Below are 20,068 nucleotides of genomic sequence, written 5' to 3'. Positions count from 1 at the left end.
ATAGCAAGTATTTGCTCAAAACTTGTATTGATGTGTAATGCATATATGTATATCATTTCCGTGTCAGTTTTCTTACTATATCTCTAGGCAGTCCACAGAGCCTACTGGACTCTACCATTACAGAATCCCTTTAAGGTCATCTAAGCAATTCGGAATGCTTGTTAAATTATGCTACAGAAGACCATATATACTTCTAAAGACAAGGTACCAACTTCTAAAGGTAAGGAGAAAAGTAAATCATTAAAGTAAATCATTCTAAGTCTGGACAGGGCTAAAAAGTTCTTCCTCATATAAACTAAGATCATATCTCCCTGTAACTTATCCATCATTTATACATCAGACCTCTAAACTTGAAATACGTGAAAAAATTAAAAATAATGAAAGTTAAAATATGGGAATATTTTATCCCTGCTGAGTCCTTATCTCCTGCTTTTTGAACTAATTTATCAACAGCTTCCCAATATTCTATCCAATGTCCGGTTTTCTTAAGATTTTACACATTTTCCATAAACATACCCAGTGACTTCCTTTTCCTGTTGCATGCTAATAATTATCAAATTTGCTTTCAAACCGAATTATTCTTCTGACCTTGAAACCCATCTATACCGCCTCCTATCAATCAATACCCACCTGGGTTGCACAAGCAGTTCAAACCCACCTGTCCATAATGGATCTTTTTATTTCCCAAGTGTATTTTATATTCTCTAGATGTCAGGCTCAATTCTCATTTTTATTCTCTTTTCCTTTTCTCCTTTCCGCCTCCCTTTTTATGCAAGCAATACCTTGTATCAATTTTATAGGTCCTACATAATTCTCAAGGCTGTCCTCTCCTTTCTATCTCAAGAGTCACTACTTTAGTTCAGATCTTAATCATTTTATTGAATAGATAATACGTGAACATAATATAAAGGAGTAGTCAATAAAAAGTAATCTCCCATCATCACTACCCAGTACTCTACCAGTATCCAATCTCCCACCTCCCCACCAAGTAGCTACTGTATATTTTCCCAGACTATTACAATAATTTTTTATAACAGTCTTCCTACTTGAGGCTTTTCTTTCCCTTCAAGCCATCCTCTTCCTTACTGCATAATAGTCCTTCTAGAACATAATTCTGTAAGTGACAGGTACATGGTGGTTTGACAGAATCGCAACTTAAGTCTATGCTTCACCACGCCACAAAGCGGATAAACAAACACCAAATATCAAATATCCTATAATATGCAAATATAATTAATAGGAAAATCTGTCTATATCATTATCCTAAACATATCCATATGTTATACAAATAAAAATTATCCTCAGTAACCAAGCCTGTGCCCTAAAATATGGAAAAAGAAAATGTAATAAACATTTTAGCTAACACAGAACTTTAAAATTAACACAATTCATAAAATTAAAGTGTTTACTCATTCTAAGCAACAATTTTATCTTTAGTCACCAGTAACTGCATTTATTATATCTTTCTTTTAAGAGTTCAGCAAATATTATAAGAAAGTAAAAATTTTATGGTGATTAAAATTTTAACTTCAAAAACAACTTTAAGATTTGGGGACTAGCATTCATTACAGAACTTTACATACAGTAATAAAAAGATTCTCGTCAAACGTGAGTGAGGCTTCGCTGAGCCCTCTACTTAACTAGGTCCTACCTTAAGCTCTGTCCTTGGCCCACTTCATCCAATTTTTTAAAAATCATCCTGAGTCAATCTTTTTTAAAAAATCCCCCATTCTTGGCACCATTGATATCTATTCACTCTTAAGATCTTATCACCCTGGTCTGCCTTCCAGAAAAATCCTCCAGTCAGTCTAGCCTTGATGTTTCCTGTCAGTCATTTTCCTGGCCCCCCACCCTACTCCTTGGCTATAAATCCCCATTTGCCCTTGTTATATTCAGAGTTGAACCCAATCTCTCTCCCCTACTACAAAACCCCATTACAGTAACCCCTTGAATAAAGTCTTCCTTCCTATCTTTAACAAGTGTCAAAATATTTTTTCTTTAACATAACATTATTTACTATAAAATGTTAACAAGTTTTGCCAATGACATATAAGAAGATGACACACGTTGTGATAGCCAAATACCCATTTTTGCAACTCACCTTAACATTTTTCAGTCCCTTTTCAAAGAGGCTAAGCATCTCAGAGAGTTTGTTATCAGAATGTACGTTATAAATGGTCCGGCTGCGTTGTTGAAGCAAACCAATAATGTATTCGTTTTCAATCTGCTCATGCATTTTGAACTCCTTAAAAGTAGCATACAGAGACTGTAGAAGAGCACGGAAATCATTGTTGTTGGAAAAGTTGGTTTTAGAAAGCTGAATAAAAATTTGAAAAGAAAGGTATAATAAATACATGTAAATATGCACCAATAAAAAATATTTAAATGCATTCCCGTTCAGTTTATACATAATACCTCCCTTATACATGGTTAAAGTACTTGGTTAAATTTAAAGTTTCTTTAAATAAAAGGGATTAGACCAGAGTCTCTCCAAACATAAAATTTCATTTATCTGTACTTACACTAAATACAGATACTCCAGAGTTATATATAAACGTTAAAATAGTTGTGTAAAGTACAGCATAGGAAATATAATAAATAATAATGTAATAACTATGTAAAAAAAGTTGTGTTAGTGTGATAAGTGCTTTTTTGCTTAAAATGCTCTTCACGCTATTACACTACTTTTACAATGTAAACGATTCAAAATATTCAATTATAGTTTAAACTTTAATATCAAGATGAGCCTGCTCTATTCATAAAATAATTGTAAAATATTGAGCTATTAGAACATTAAACAATTTTAGGGGAACTATACTATTATTTTTTAAGAAAACAGATAAACACTTAGCAGCTTATATTAGAAATCATGGGGGGGAGGAAAGAAATTATGTATTAATACTTTCCTGGGGTGGACACACTGCAATAACACAATGTGGAAACTTAGTACATCAGGGCATGAAAAAGTAAACGCACTTGAAGGAAAGAAACAAATCAATGAAAATATAAAGAAATACAGACTGTCATTTTCTTTAATTCTACTATTCAATAAGAGAAAATGACTTTTCTGACATAATTTTTTACATTTAATGACATTAAATTCTCATGTTTAAAGCATACATATTATCAACTTGATTCAAGTGAAACGTTCAAAGTACTATTCAAGCCCTCAATTACCTCCATTGCCATCTAAAATCTATCTGTAATTATATCAATTCCAGTTTCAAAAGGGAAAATCTGATTAGGTTAGAAATAACAGACAATAAACAGAGAGGGAGAAGGTACTAACACTGTACTCCCTAGACTTGCTTTGTAAAGTCTGATCTAGTATTCCTAAAATGGAGCATAGTAGTCTCATGACAAACCATCAGAAAAGATGACTAATTCCTAAAGCAAAATGATTCCACTATATACAATAGAATTAACTTCTGTAAAAAGCAGTATGGATTAGGTATTAAGAGTCATTTATAGAAAACCAGACCTAGAATCAGAGTCTCTAAGATTAGATCCAGTTCTACCATTTATTTAGTTGTGTAACCCTAGGTAAGTTAATTTTTCTCCCCCGATGTCTTACTTTTTTCTTGGTGTAAAATGGAAATAATAGCAACACCTGTACTTTATATGGTACTTGTGTGATTAAAATGAATTAAATTAGTACTTAATAAATGCTAGCTATCATCATTTTGAAATTTAATCATTCATTTTTATAAATCCATGCATTTTTTTTTACTCTATCCAAATATTTAATGCAGTTATCATAAGCCAGGCACTGTTTCTGGTACTTGGGATACATCAGTGGGAAAAAAAAAAAAATGACATCTCTGCCTTTACGGAGCTTACATTCTAATGAAGGGAAATAAGACAATGAACAGTAACGACAACAAACAAGTAAATTACCTAGAACAGGGATTGGGAAACAGTAAAGGGCCAAACGGTAAATATTTTAAGTTTTGTAATGCATAAGTTGTCTGTAGTTGTAGTTGTCAATAGCTGTCTGTAGCAACTATTTAATTCATCTATTGTAACACAAATGTCATATGAATGAGTGTGGCTATATTCCAATAAAACCTTATTTATGGACACTGAAATTTGATTTTCATATAATTTTATATTACAAAATAAAATAGTATTCTTTTGATCTTTTTTCCAACTATTTAAAAATTGAAAAACCATTCTTAGCTCCTAAGCCATATAAAAACAACAGGCAGGACCATTTGGTTAAAGCATTGTTGATTTTATCCCAAGAAATGCCACATAAGATCACAACAAAATTCACTAGTGTCTAATTTCAGCAAATAATACCATGTGTTTTTTTATTTTAAAAAAAGTTTAAATGAACAAGTAAAAACAGGAGATAAATTTTAAAAAGCATTAATAATGGCTACAGATTTAAAAAAAAAAAAAAAAGCATGGCAAAAAAGTGAAAAATGCCCTCATGAGTTAATGAAAATAACATCATAAAAGACATGGAGGAAATGTTGCATACATTCTCAGTGGACTACTAGAAAATCTTTCAGATTTAATGACAAGCTAAGGCAAAGCCAAGGTTCATGTGACAGACAGAAAACCAAATCAGATATATAAAAGGACTCTACATTATATAGAGTCAATCCAGCATGGTGGACTCTGAAACCAGATTGCTTAGGTGTGACTCAATCTCCGTCAGCAAGTCATTCAATTGTTGTGTACCAATGGTTTCTTCATCTGCTAATAAGGTTAACTACCGTGTTTCCCAGAAAAATAAGACATAACCGGAAAATAAGCCCTAGAATGATTTTTCAGGATGACATCCCCTAAACATAAGCTCTAATGAGTTATTTGGAGCAAACCTTAATATAAGACCCTGTCTTATTTTCGGGCAAACACGGTACAACATAGGGTTCTTGTGAAGATTTAATAAGTTAACATATTTAAAGAACACAAAACATGTATCAGCCTTACTTAGGCTTTTCTGTTATTTCTCCATTAAGCTCAAATAAAACTATCGTTAGAAATACTTATACTACCCAAGTAATTCTCCACTTGAAAAGAACAACTGTTTTTAACCTGGTACTAAAGTCAGTAAATTTAGCAGTTAAAAAAATAACTATAGCATATACAATTTAACTTTATGAAATCTATTTACATATATATATATATATATATATACATATATATAAATTTTGTTTTCCTCTGCAGTTATTCAAACGTACGGATTTGATTGAACAAAATAAACCTAGACACTAACAATGGGACATACCGAGGCCTATGATATGCTAGGTACTATAGTTAATTTTTTTAGATATTATTCTTACAACAATCCTAGAAAGTAGGTATTATAATTTCCATTTTATAGGTTAAAAAAATTTGAGGCTCAGAGAAAATAACTTACCCAAACCAACTAGTCCACAATAAAACAGAGATTAAGTCTCTATGAATCTAAATTCTATGTTCTTTCCACGAGATACAATGTTAGTCCCAATCACAAAGCTATCTTTTCAGATAGAACAAAGTAAATTGTCAAAAAGAATGCCAGCTCTAAAGCAATAGTTCTCACAAGGGAGTTGATTTTGCCTCCCAGGAGCTAACGGGCAAGGTCTGGAGACATTTTTGCACGTCACCACAGCAGAAGTGCTACTGACATCTAGTGGGTAAAAGTCAGGGATCAGCTAAAACATCCTACAATGCACAGGACAGCCCGACAACAAAGAATCATCTGGCCAAAATATCAGTGTGCTGCAGTTGAGAAATGCTGCTCTAAAGAACTGTTTTTCAAACATGTTTAACCATGACCATTAGCATGAAATACAGTGCAATCTAGACACACATACATCACAAGCATTTCAAACAAATTTCAGCAAACAATATTTCCCTCTCTAACCTGTGATATACTCTAATATTTACTTTTCCATTTCATTTTTTAATGCTGTTTCTGGTACTTGGGATACATCAGTGAGATGTATCGGACCCACAAAACTGATTTGATGATCTACAATGGGTTACAGGACACACTTTGAAAAAAATGTCGTACAGCATATAAAGGTTCCTAAGTGACCTATAAACTTGTATACTCTGATGCCTGGCAAATTCAACAAAGAACCTATGTAGAACAGAATACACCTAGTCACCAAATAGTAATAACCCATAACGTGGTATCTCCCATATTTTAAAAATTTATAACTAACTTTCTGTCTTACACACTCTACCACCTAAAATCTTACAGCCTGCTCTGGGTGAACACATAATGCAATATATAGAGGATGTATTATAGAACTGTACACTTGAAACCTATGTAGTTTTGCTGACCACTGTCACCCCAATAAATTTTAATTGAAAAACAGAAAATAAAAATCTTACAACCTGGCTTCAAAGTGATTTGAAAAATTGTGTGTCTCTTAAATACTAGATAATAACTTCAAAAATAGATATGAAAAATGGCATAACACAACCCAAAACCTATTATTACCCCAAATAAGTTTTTACTTTTTGTCTACTAGGCCAGACAACGCTTTCATTTAACCAAGGGAGATTTACACTCAATGAAGAAACCCAACTATCTCTGGTCAAACTTTACAGATAGAAAAAACTGTGATCCACAGGTAAAATGTTTTGCATAAAATCACATAGCCAGTAATAAGTAGCAGAACCAATAAGATAATGCAAAAGACATGGGCTTCAGAAGGGGAAAAATCCTAAGACTGAAATTTAGGCTCCCCTAATCACTAGTTGAGTGAGTTGGATAAGTTACTCAACCACTAAGTCTGTTTCTTCATCGTTAAAAGAGGGATAAAATTTGTCTCACAGGGCTCTTGTGAGGATTAAAATAACTATAAGCATGTAGTAAGAACTCATTAAATTCCCTTTCCTTCCTCTCCTAGCTCTCAATTCAATAGTCTCTCCAATAAACCAATCTTCCCAATGCCAGTCAGTAACAGTTTTTACAAGTATGCAGAGAAATAGAAAAACAAGGGCACATCAAGCGACACAGGTGGTTGGAGTGCCGAGCTCCTAACACGGAGATCACTGGTTCGACTCCCACATGGGCCAGTGAGCTGCGCCCTCTACAGCTAAGATTGAGAACAACAGCTCTCCCTGGAGCTGGGCTGCCCTGAGCAGCCGGGCAGCACTCCCGTGTGCTGCCAGGAGTTGCTGGTGGCCAGCATGAGTGGCTGGCAGCCAGCATGAGTGGCTGGCAGCCAGCGTGAGCGGCCATGGGCGACCAATTGCCTGGGGGGCGGGGGGTAGGGGGGGAGAGGCAAGGCTCATAATACCAGCATGGGCCAGGAAGCTGTGTCCTACACAACTAGACTGAGAAACAACAGCTTGAACTGGAATTGGGGGGAGGGTGACAAAGGGGGGGAAAAAGTGAAAACTAAAGGAAACCTACAATAGGGCCAACTGACACTAGACTCGATGCTCACTGGCAGAATTAATACCGTTAAATTTTGAGGATTAGAGGAAAAGACTAAGGAATTGCAGTAAACTGGAAAAAGGATGTCATTCAATGCAAATATTCACTAAAACCATCCCAATTGGGAAGGTCAGTGAACTAACAAAACGATTTTGTAAAAAATTGTTACCAAGCAAATTTTTCAGAAACCACTCTTTCACACAAAGAAAATTAAACGAGGAATCATGATCCTGACAGGTTTCCATCTGGATATATCACTAACTGCTGATGTAACTTGGTCTAGCTGATCTAAATCTACAAGTCCCAGCTATAAAACAGAAATACCCCTGCCTTTACCTACCTCAAAAGACTATTGTCTGGATAACAATGAAAAACCTTTCCGTAAATCCATTTATAAATGGTGAGGCAGTCCATGAGTAAAGTATTAAATTAGGTATTATACAACAATATTTAAAATGGCCTACAACTTTAGAATAAATTACTCTAAGTAAACTAGTCTAGGCATTTAAGTGATTGAGCTGATGCTAGTAAATAAATTGATGCTTCGGAAATATATTGTACTTGAAAATCTTGATAATGAAAATAAAAATGACTTCTTTATAATTACTGAGTATTCAGAGTCAACATTTAGAATACAGTGAAATAAAATACTTTGTATCTTTATAGTTTGAGTATAAAAACTAGTTCTCATTTTGTAAAGTTTTACTATACGCTGTTTGGGTTGGATATCCCTGATCTCTGCAAACAAAAGATGGTGAAGGCAAAACTTGAGGTGACAAATGAATAAAAACAAACAGTCCTTTAAGACTACTCAGCCATTATAAAAGACTTATTTTTCCACTCTAGCTCCCAAAGGACATACTAGGAGATATTTCCATTAGCTAGTAGTATCAAGAAGAAATCCGGATGTAGAATTCCTTTGCAGTTGTTTGTTTTTTTTCTTCTTTTTTTCTTCTTCCCTAAATCACCTTGGTCTCTGATCCACAGTTCAGAAAATTGGACTCTTAATCTTCTTGATGAATATATACAAAATCTCATTAACTACATCTAATTAGTTCAGAATTAGTGATAATTTTCCCTTATGCTATGTCAAATTGAAAATGCTTCCTAGTTACTGCAAGAGGAAACATTTAACTACTGGAAATAATCTTATTTGACTCCGATATTGTTTTTTAAAACAGCACTGTATTTTCAAAACTTGTTCTAATGTTCTCTATCACCAGGTAATGACACACGGAATTAGTGATCAGTTTCTTCAAAATTTACAATAAGGCTGGTTAGTCTAGTACATAACTAAATAAAGTTGCGATTCTTAACTATTGTGGTAGAAAATCAATCATTTGGAAATCTAATGAAAGCCACAAACCTCCTAGGGAAAAATGTCCATAACAATTTCAGGTGGTCCCCAGACTATCTCTTGCCAAATCTAAAATGGAGAGAAGACTTCAGATTCCAGTAGTCCTCACTAATTTTCCCATTTTGATTTTGAGAAAATAAAAAAACACCCAATTTTTTTCTTTGCTGCAATTAAAGGATATTGTCAGGATAACTAAGTTCAAAGGCCAGAGAACTGTAATAAAAACACTACAGTAAACTACAAAAATTCGGGGTTATTCAGCTTAACTAATGGCTTACCCATTCTCAATGCTTCTCCCGGATAAGTGATTCTCACCCTTGGCTGCACACTGGACTCATCCAGGGAGCTTTAAATTACACAATCATGTGCCCTTTAACAATGGAGATACGTTCTGAGAAATTCATCATTAAGCGATTTCGTTGTGCAAACATCCAAGAGGGTACTTAAACGTAGATACCATCCAAGTATAGCCTACTGCACACCTAGGTTATATGGTATACCCCATGACTCCTAGTCTACAAGCCTGTACAGCCTGTTTTTGTACAAAATACAAGATTAAATGAAGCACAAGAGAAAATAATGCCATCAAGAGAAATGTGGTGTAACATGACAAACCGTTTTACAGATTTTTTGTAAGTAGAAAAAGTACACTCCAAAACAACGATACAGAGCATAGTAAATACATAAACCAGTAACACAGTAGATTATTATCAAGTATTATGTACTGTGCGGGATTGTATGTGCTATACTTTTATTCAACTGGCAGTGCAACTGGTTTGTTTAAACTAGCATCCTCACCACAGACAAGTGAATAATGCACTGGGGACAACAGCTATGTCACTGGGCGATAGGAATGTTTCAGCTCCCCGATAGTCTCAGGGGACTATGCTTGTATATGCTGTTCCTGGTTGACCGAAAAGTTATGCAGCGCGTGAACTGTCCCTGACGCCTGGGTCCCACCCTCAGGGATCCTGATGTGCGTGGTTTTCGGGCATCAGCCTCGGGGGTGACTCCAGCGAGGAACCAAGGTTCAGAACCACTGTCCTCGAGTGCCGTGTTTAAACCTGTATTTGAACCCGGTATTTTTTAATTTCCAAAATGGAGGGAGGGAAAGGACAGTTGTGGGCGCGGTTTACACTGTAGGTTTTGAGTGTGGCCTGACAATGGACGCCCCGGGCATCCTCCAACCACCTCAATGCGCTGCAGGAACCTCTCTCGTCTCGTAACAGTGGTTCTGCTCGCTGCCGTCTACTTTCTGAAAACTCATAAAAGTTTAATTCTGTGCTTCAACTATCGTTATTTAAATGTGTTTTTTTTATTATTATTATTATTTCGTTCATTTCTACACGAAACAGGACTGCCTGAAGTTTTCAGGCTATCCACGTGGACTTTCCCCAACATAAATTGACGAACAAGTGAACGCTTCATAGTGTTTCAGAATCATCAGCAAAAGGCCCCGAACGGTCTCCACCAAAGGGCTTGCTTTTCAGCTGACGTTGCACCCACGAAGAGTCCAGAAAGGTGCCGATACTTAAACCAACTCGTTCTGCGGCCCCTTGTGATTCGAGCCCACGTAAGGAATTCCGACCGAGAACAGACGTCTCGTAACAAAACTTACGTGGAGCAACTGCTCAGGACGGTCCGAGTCGCCAGGATGAAAACTAACCACAAACGAGGGGAGCGCCGCTCGTTCCCACACCAAGAAACCCGGGTGTCCTCCCACATCAAACCAGTAAGAAGCTGGGGCACAAAACAAGCTCAGGCAGCGAGCTCGAGCCTCGCAGGGACACACGGGGACTGCCCAGGGCGCAGGGCGACCCCACAGCGGCCGCGGGAGCGCAGGGGCACCGCGGATGGAGGAGGCGGGGGACGACTGCGGGAACGGCCTCCCCGCGGCGGATGGGACGCCCACCGCAGGTGACCGACCCGGCGTCCCCGAAGGTCAGCGCAGAGCGAAGGTGCCCCTGTCCCGGGGGGGCCCCAGCTGCAGCCCCCGCGGGCCCGCGAGAAGCCGACCCCGAGGGCCGCGGGGGCCGCGCCGCCAGCCCCGCGGGCACGTCGGAGGCCGGCGGCCGGGCGGGGGTGCGGGCTCGCTGGGGCCGGCGCGGGACCGAGCGCGCGGCGCTGACAGCTACGCAGGCGGCAATTCGCGCGGCGCGGTCCCGGGGGCTGCAGGAGTGGCGCAGGCCGGGCCGCCCGGGCACCCGGGGGCTCCTCCTCCCCGCCCGCGCCGCGCAGCGCAGGAGGCCCCGCACACCGGTACCTTGTCACAGTAGAGTCCCACCAGCTGCTTCATCCGCCAGTGTGGGGCGGTGAACACGTCCACTTCTTCGGGGAAGGGCGCCATCGCCGCGGCCTCAGCCTCCGCCTCAGCAGCCGCGGCCGCCGCCTCTCCATAGACACCCTCGCCGCGGGGCAGAGGCGGCGCGCCCCCCTGCGCATGCGCCCGCCCCGTCGGCGCGCGCGCCCGCGCTGCCGGGCCAGTGGGGACGCGGGGGCGCGCGGGCCGCCGCCATGCGGTCGCGGTGGCCCACGTGACCGGGGGCGCGCGGCGGACGGTCGCACCGCCGTCTCCCGCCTCCGCTGTTTTCATTCTTTGGCCTCTTCGTGTGCGGCAGAAAGAAACCAAGTCTTTTACGTGTTTGTTTTGCGACATAAACCACATTATCTGAGGAGTGTCGTTTCAGGGGCGCTCTCAGGGCTTGTGTCGTTGCCGCTACGCCCACCAGGCCGTGAGGCCGAGGCAGCGGGGCACAGCGCCCGCGGTCGGGCCGAGAGCTTGGCCCGGCGCCGTGGCCGCTGACGCCCGCGTGCCAGGGCCACTGTGCTGTGCGTGACCTGGGCCCCCGGAGCCGCCCTTTGCCGCCCTGCGACTCCCGGGTGTTGGGCTCCCGCGTGGCCCAAGGCCCCGGTGATTGGTGAACCAGGGCCGGGGCCGCAGGAACTTGCCACCTACAGGGAGACAGTGACAGGGAGACAGTGACGCGGGACAAAGACGCCAGGGCCTGGGTCTGGGTCTGGGGACAGGGCGGAAACCAAGGAGACCAACCCCTCCGAGCATCTCCGAGCATCTCCGGGCCGAAGGGCCGCTGCCACTCTGCAGGCTCCACGGAGAGAAAGACGCCTCCTGGGCATTAGGGAGGCGGGAGGCCCCCCAGGCCCTGGGGTGCCACGTTAAGGATGGGGGTGGGGGTGAACAATCACAGGTCGGCACCGGCAGAACCTTGGTCCACGTGCCTCCATTTGAAGCAGAGGCTCAGAGAGAAAAGGACACTTGAGAGATCACACTGCCGAGAGAAAGCTCAATTAGGTCTCCTCCGCACGGGTCACCCGCTCCCGAACCCAGCCCTCCGTGGGACCGAGGGAGCCCTTGTGACGGACACCGCTCACCCTGACCGACCCCCCTCCGGTTGGACTAATGTACACGAAGAAATGGGAGGAAACAGGGGAGTCTGAGAACCCGGGTAGGATTGCTTGCTGAACGTTACCTGCTTGATGGTGACGTAAGAGTGAAGAAATAAAATGGAGTCGCTGTCGTCAACCTACTAATTTACGAAAATCAAGTGGGCTGAGGCAGGAAACACTCTGTTTTTGTTTTAACTAGCCTGGGAACTTAAAACTTTTGAACTCTCCAGTTATGCCTTGAGCTACACACACACACACACACACACACACACACACACACTCAGAGATACTGCAGGTTTGTATCCAGAGCACCATAATAAAGCGAATATTGCAATAACGTGAGTCATAATCTTTTGTGGGAGGGTCTTGCCTTCAGTTTGTAAAAAATGCAATATCTGTGAAGTACAATAAAGCGAAGCACAATAAAGATAGGAGTGTGTGTGTGTGTGTGTGTGTGTGTGTGTGTGTGTGTGTCCTATAGATAACCCTCTGATTGCCCCACGAAGGACTTAGGAAAGGATGTTCACTGTCCAGACCACCTGCCATCCATTATTCAGACCGGACATCTGGAACATTACAATGTGGGACCAATCCAGAAGCTAAGAATGCAGCACTGATTCTTCTCAAGAATGTCCTTTTTACTATAAGAACTCAGTAAGAACTCAGCTTTTCTTTCTTCAGAACACTCCAGGTATTGCTTAGTTGTGTTTCTGGTTTGCAAACCCCAACACCTTTGAATAAATCTTTGCTATTTATTTCTAGCCAGAGCCTCCTGACTCTTTGTGCTCAGTTGACAGTGGCCATAAATTCCAGGAGGGCAAGAACCAAATATGTTGTTTACCCTTTATATCCCCATTGCCTATTGCAGTTCCATGACACCATAGGGGTTTGATAAATATCCAATAAATGATGGAGTAGAAGAAGATGAGAAAGAACCTTGCAATAGAGTGTGTCTGTTTATTTCGAATCTTACTGTGTGCCATTCATTGACAGACAATATGAGCCGTAGTTAAAAGCAGGCTCTGGAGATGAAGTTAGACTTCTGGTTTAGCCTGATACACTTATATGACCTTCAGTAAGCTACATGATGTACCTGTGCGTCAGTTTCCTTATATATAAACTGGAGGTAATACTGCTATATACTGAATGCTTGTGTCCCCCTCAAATTCTCATGTTCAAAGTTACCCCCTCCATATGATGGGGTTAGGAAGTGGGACTTTGGGAAGTGATTAGGATTAGATCAGGTCATGAAGGTAGACCCCTCATGATGGATGGTTTTGGTAAGAGTCATTGGAGAGCTGGCTTCCCTTGTCTATTCTTCACCATGTGAGGTCACAAGGAGGAATCTGCCGTCTGTAGTCCTGAAGAGGGCCCTTACCATGCTGGTACCCTGATCTCAGATTTCCAACGATTATTTGAAATAAATTCAGTTTTTATAAGCCATCTAGGCTGTGGTATTTTTGTTATAGCAGTCTGAGCAACAGAATTGTTGTGACGATTAAGAATGAATATATTTGAACTGCTTATAAGAGTACCTGACAAGTGCTGTCTGTAAACTTAAAAATTAAAAACTTAAAAATTAAAAAACAAACAAGCAAAAACCATGTCTGTGAGGTGGTGCTGTAGGAAACTAAATCTTGAAGACATTCTGGTAAATTCCTAGGGTCCAACAAACTACTAAATAAGCAGGCCATATGAATCTAGGTTCGACAATATCCTCCCAGCACTGTGTTAGTTGTGTGAGAGACAGAGATGAGGATTTACACATAGGAATAATGCTTAATAGAATATAGATAAAGTCCTTAATCAATCTCTCTGTGTGTGTGTGTGTGTGTCTCTCTCTCTGTCTCTCTCTCTCTTCTCCCCTCTTTTCTTTTCTTCTCACACTCTGCTCTTTCACTAGGGCTTTGCCTCAATGTTTTATAATATCCCCCAGAGGACATTTCCTTATTTTCCCTTTATTTCTTACCTTCATTCTGATCTTCCACTCCAGCTGTCTTAGAATGTAGAATCAGACCTCAGGTGGTCCAATTATATAGAGAAATGAACTCCTTGGGAACATGTACTTTGTTTTATCCTCAACATTTAGAACAATGCCTATCAACAGTTACCACTCCATATTAGTTGAATAAAGAAAGAAGGAATGAGGGCAGTTCATGGCATTCTATAATTTCCTAGTTTTAACTAACTTCTAATACACCATGTTTTATTTCCCAATACCAGTCTGTGTCTGTGTTGTCTGTGTCCAGTGTACCCCTTAGAACCAGGCACATTAAATAGGTATTCAACAAGAAAAAAAATCCATGCACACAGTTTCAGTGTTACTCAAAATGTGAAGCTGTGTAGTCAGCTGAATGGTAATAACAGCCACTTTGGACTCTGGCCATTTCAGGGAATTTGATTAAGATGACAAAATTAAATAAAGTGATAAATCATAAGTCCTGTGGGTCATTCTTCCCTTCGAAAGAAGCTGTTAATATTAGCTCCATATGCTGAGTAATGTAGCAATTAACAACCTGATATACCCAGATAAATGATTGATTTACATTAAACGTTAGCCCCAGAAAGAAGACATTGATCAGTTTAGTATCATTATTGTAGGTTACTGCAACTACAGCAAATCAGGAACGGTCATTAAGGCCAAGGTTATCGGTTTAATTACCTCTCTGATTTCTTATGCTATACAACAGCGAAGGAATCCTAGCAGGCCATCTAACTATTGGCCACCACAAGGAGACTGGATAAGGCATTTGAACAGAGCAGTGAAAAATCCACATTGTATGATGCCTGGTGGATTGATGGCTCCTTCTTTGCTGTTCTCATTCTCTCTGAAAAACTGCATGCTACAGGGAAAAACAAAAGATGCCAAATCATTCCCTTGTGACCTAAAAATATGACATGAGGCCTCTTTTCCAACCCTAGTTTGAGGGCTGTGGAAAGGGTTACTGGTCAGGGAAAGTCAATTCTAAGGCATTTAACTCTGTTTATTTGAGTACGTTCTACAGCACTTTCCACAACAGGGGGTTAGTTGTGAAAACAAGCAATGAAAGAATGTTGCTATTGTAAAACAGTTGGAATTCCAGTCCTAACTCAGTACCAGACTTGATCCTCAGTCAGTCAAAATAGCCAATCAGCAACCGCTACAGCAGGGCTAGCTGGATTTAGCCATAAAGTTTTTAGTAGGGTGATGGCATCATAAAAAGAAAAGATACGCGGAGGCATGAGTTAAAATGCAATGCCAGATGCTATGTGCCTTTTTTTTTCATTTTCCTTTAGGATACTTTATATGCAAATGGACCTCTGAAAATCAAATATATGTAGGCCTGCAGTTTGCCTAAATCTGTTACTTTATTTTTATAAATTTAAATACTGAAAATATAATAAAACTTACTTTTGCACAATGACCCCAAAATTGAAAACATCTAATGAATGTTCCTCAATAGGATACTAGATATTAAATACATTATAGCACATTCATTCAATGGACAAATATACATCTGGTAAAATACATAAGATAAATCTGTTTGCTGTGAAACTAAGAATTGCTAAGTGTAAAAAAATAATGTAGAGAACACTTTGTTATCTATGCTCTCATTTGTGTTAAAAAGAACTGGACATATTTCTAGAATAATACGGCAGAAAGCTGTGAGCAGGGATTCTGAGATGGAAAGCAGTTAAATGCCTCTTAAATAGGTACAATTTTAGTATTTTACTATGTTCACCTAATGCTCTTACAGTTATAAAAATTCATTAATAATAATACCTTTTAAAAGAATTTGGGCCATAAATTTTAAATCTTTAAAAATACTATTAAAGGAAAATAATGTTTGATTATATATATAATCATTAGCAACAGTACTAATTGCAAGTAGAACCATTTTATGTTTATTCCCAAATTTTATTCGAACCTGTGTTGTACATCTAGTTCTCTTCTGGCTTCTCTGTTTACACTGCCATTTGGTTCACATCCATCTTCCCCACAGAACCGGAAGCATCTCTGAAGGTAGGTACAGTGTTTTTAATGACACTGGGGAGATGGGTATGGTAGAATGTTAACTGAAAAAAGCAGGATGAAAATTGCACATACAACATAATCCACACCACGTTTCCAAAAATGCATAAAAAAGATTGGAAATGAATGACGCAGAATCTGAACAAGTCTCCTCTAGGTGATATTTTTCTATTCTTTCCAATGTTTTAAATGAGCGTATTTTACTTTTAATGTCAGAAATAAAGAAATGAATATATTACAAACAATTTGATGACAACTATATTTTATAAATACATTTAAAAAGGGGCTGAAAAGAAATATATTACATGTTGACAATAGCTGTCTGGTGGTGGGACTGAGGGTAAGGGCTACTTTTATCTCAAATTTTTAACAAAAATGTTCCCCAAATTTTGTAGTTGAAAAACAACATTAGGGTTTTGGGTTGTTCGTTTTGTTTTTTAAAGATTTCAGTTTCGTAAACATCAACCACCGTGAGATCTATAATGCCAGAGCTATGTCGTCTCATGGACGCCCATCCTACTTCAGACATATGAGTCCTAGGATGCTTTCGGTACTTCTGCGTAGACCTTTGCCTTCATCTCCTGTCACCAAGTCCCATCCTTCTGATATGGGACTTTCTTAGCAGGTTACTAGGAAGCCATTCCAGTGAGTTCTAGCTGGGTCCTATTCCTGAGACCACCAAGCCCCTGCAGCACTTCCTACATGACACACACACAGGACCCTCTTCACTGTGGCTAGGCCTCCCTCACCAGCCAAGATTGCCACCAGCTCATTTAATAGTCCACGTAGTGACTAGGGGGAATCTACCACATTGAGCATTTTCCTGTTCAGAGGCCGTTTGTGATCACAATAAGTCTCAGTGTCCCTACCCAAAACTCCAAGTTTGCATTTTTGGAGCACATGCTTCCCATTCTTGACTAAAGGGTAGGGCATCAGATTGGAAGTTACTATGCCCTTTTGTTACTATGTGCTAGTTACTCTGCCCTTTTTACAAGGTGTGGAGCTCTGGCCCCTAGAAGTGGCTCATTGATGCCTCATACGTGAGGGCAAAAAATGCTTGTACAAAGGCATAGAATAATAGAAGAGCTGAGATGAGGAAGAGGCATAAAAGAAAAAAGAGACCAATAGGACAGAAATAAAAAGATAAGGAAAAGTAGAGTAGGGGATAGAATGAAGAAAAAAGATAAAAGTGGAAATAGAGAGAAATAAAAACAAGAATTAAAATGTATTAAGGTCTTACCATGCACCAGGCACTGTAAATGCTTTACATGAATTATCATGTGTAATCATCACAACTACTATATGTGGGAGGTTCTGTTTTTCCCACATGACAGAAAAGGAAAATGTTTAGACAGAGTTATTGATTTGTCCAAGATCTAGAGCTAGTTAGGGGAAAATCAGGAAGATAAAATCGATGTCTTTCTCAACCTAGAACATATACTTAACCTTACACCGAAAGACAATTCTCTACCATTAGTTTGTATTAACAAACTCAATGCCTGATATGTGCTATTAATTTCTGAACTGGAGCCAGAGGTGACTGAAAAGAATGTGGCAACACCACAAACCATGTAAGTGTCCAAACATAGAGTAGTTCCATTGCTTAGATTACCCTTTGAAGAGAAGTAGCTAGATAATGCTAAGAACATAGTTTGCTTCAATGTAAATATAGAGGTGTAATGTGTAAAGTGGTCCATAATGTTTCTTTGCAAAAATTCCAGACAGATAAGAGCCTTTTATTTCCTAAACATACCTGTGTGTCACTTACCTTGTTCTTTATAAGTATTGCCAAGTCAACACCAACTCCATGACTTCCAATCAAAGGCTCTACTATGGGCTGACTTGAATGGAACAAAATGGTGCAGTGTCGGTGTATATGGCCTGAGGGAAAGAAAGGTGGTTTGTCTCATGGACAACTTGACTCAGCTGTTTGCAACATGTATCAAGGAAAAGCATCACAAGTTGGAACAGAAACAAACGATAAGCTTCCTGTAATTTGTCAAACTTATACTCACTGTAATGATGAAATCTGGCAGGGGGTTGCTTAATTTCTGCCTACAGGAAGGGAAAAAAAGTATTTAGGGAAGTATCAGTTCTGTTTCCTTCCTCCCTACCCCTGACATTAAACAAAAAAAAAACGCATAAGCCTAAAACACAGTACAAAAAATATCTCCAGTTCCACAAGGTAATTCCCAGAAAATTTGAAAATGCTGAGAGCAATGTAGGCAGAAAGAAACAGGAGTGTCATATAGTATATCTTTGATTCCTATGAACTGACCAATAGCTTTTGGGGGGACAATGGGGGGGGAGCCTGGTTACATAAAACACTGACCTTAGTTCTAATTCTACCTCTGCCACTACCTACCTGTGGGACCTTGGACAAATTACTTGCCCATTCTGGGTCTTGCACAGATGAGGTCTGGGATGCCTTTCAGAGTGATAAGGGCTGACAAATAATTAATGCATAATTATTACATACTAATTAATAATTAACACATACTAATTAATCTATAACACATGTAAAAAGGACTCCCCCACGCAAGTGCTTACCTATTATGGGAAATAAGTCACCAATTGCCCAGATTAGTCCACCAAGAGGTAGATGACTTTTAACCAATCATTTTCTTTTTGTAACTAGTTTAACTGTGATTTGTTCCACTCACTTTGCCTAATATGTCTCTACCAAGGTGATTATTTGGACTACTACAGATCTATTCCCTTACGTGCACAATTGTAATAAAACATTGACATATGCTGATAATTAAACTCTTTGAAAAGTATTCAGTAACAGTACAGACAGTAAAACAAAGTGGTTGGAGTGTGGACACAAATTCCTTATTTATAAAATGAGACAGTGAGTCTCTACCATGCAGGAAGTCCAACAAATTACATGTTGTATGAAACTTAGTGGAGAGCCTGGAACAGGAAGCACTACATGTTAGCTCTCACTTTAACCTGTGAAGTGAAAAGACTGGGCAAGATGCTGTCTTTGGTCTCCTCTAGTTCTCAGTTTCTGAGACCCTGGACATAGCTCCTTGAAAACTGTTTCTTTAGGTTAATTCTATGAATTAACTGGACAAGGGAGGGTCTCAGAGCTAGATTTGGCTGTTATTTGACATAAAACATAAAGTTACACTGGCTAAAACAAGATAAAGATGTTTTAGTTTTGTTTTTGTTTTTCCTATTGGTGTATAACAAATTGCCCCAAAAGTTAGTGGCTTAAAACATTTTTTGTCTCAGTGTCTGAGAATCAAGAATTCCAGAGTGGCTTAGTTGGGTCATACTAGCATAGGTTCTCTCATGAGGTTACAATCAAGCTGGCAGCCTAGCCCCATAAAATGAAATAGTAAGTCATACTGATCTAATCTACAAGGCAAGCAATGAATAAGAGATGGTTGTGAAATATTTACCAAATGTAAATGTCCAATTTGAGTTAGCTTTAGGATGGGTTGAAACAGAAGGAATGTTATTATTCATGAAGAATTATAGATTTACACGTTTAATCTTGCCGGTCTCTAACTGAACATTCCTAAGAAATGATAGATCTCCTTTGACATAGAGCATAATGCCTCTGTGATCTTCCTCTCCAAATGTAAGGGTGAATTATGCATTGATGATAGCCATCAGTTCCTGAAGCTGAAAGACTAACTATATGCCACATTATCTCACAACATTGTGAAGTAGGTTTTTGTCAACCCAATTTTACAGATGAGCGAACGAAGCTCAGAGAGGCACGAGTTGAAGTTGAAGCCAGATCTCTCATTTTCACTGCACCGCACTGTTCATTTCCCCCTTGTACAGCCATCACACTCTACTTTCTACCAAATACAAGTCCTACCACGTAGACGTGCTGAGGAGCTTCATCAATGAAAAGGGGTGCAGAGTGGGGAACAATATGCAGAAC

At 39.7% G+C, this 20,068-nt stretch overlaps 1 protein-coding gene across 3 annotated transcripts in view; it reads right to left on the bottom strand.

Annotated features, from left to right (window-relative positions):
• Window positions 1-11,273, bottom strand: part of FBXL5 (F-box and leucine rich repeat protein 5) — a 47,891-nt gene extending 36,618 nt beyond the window's left edge. Inside the window, exons 1-2 of one of the 3 annotated variants that reach the window (XM_081056033.1) lie at window positions 11,011-11,273; window positions 2,102-2,317 (exon numbers count right to left, since the gene is read on the bottom strand). In XM_081056033.1, the coding sequence (XP_080912159.1) occupies window positions 2,102-2,317; window positions 11,011-11,094 (300 nt within the window). In that variant the 5' untranslated portion in view covers window positions 11,095-11,273. Of the gene's footprint in view, window positions 1-2,101; window positions 2,318-10,365; window positions 10,669-11,010 lie in introns of those variants that run through there. The other 2 variants (XM_081056034.1, XM_081056035.1) reach the window with 2 other exon arrangements.
• Window positions 11,274-20,068: the final 8,795 nt, after the last annotated feature.

The sequence above is a fragment of the Rhinolophus hipposideros genome, assembly GCF_964194185.1.
Source record: "Rhinolophus hipposideros genome assembly, chromosome: 1".
NCBI lineage: Eukaryota > Metazoa > Chordata > Mammalia > Chiroptera > Rhinolophidae > Rhinolophus > Rhinolophus hipposideros.
Note: the sequence above shows the minus strand (reverse complement) of the source record. Positions and strands in the feature narration are given on the sequence as shown.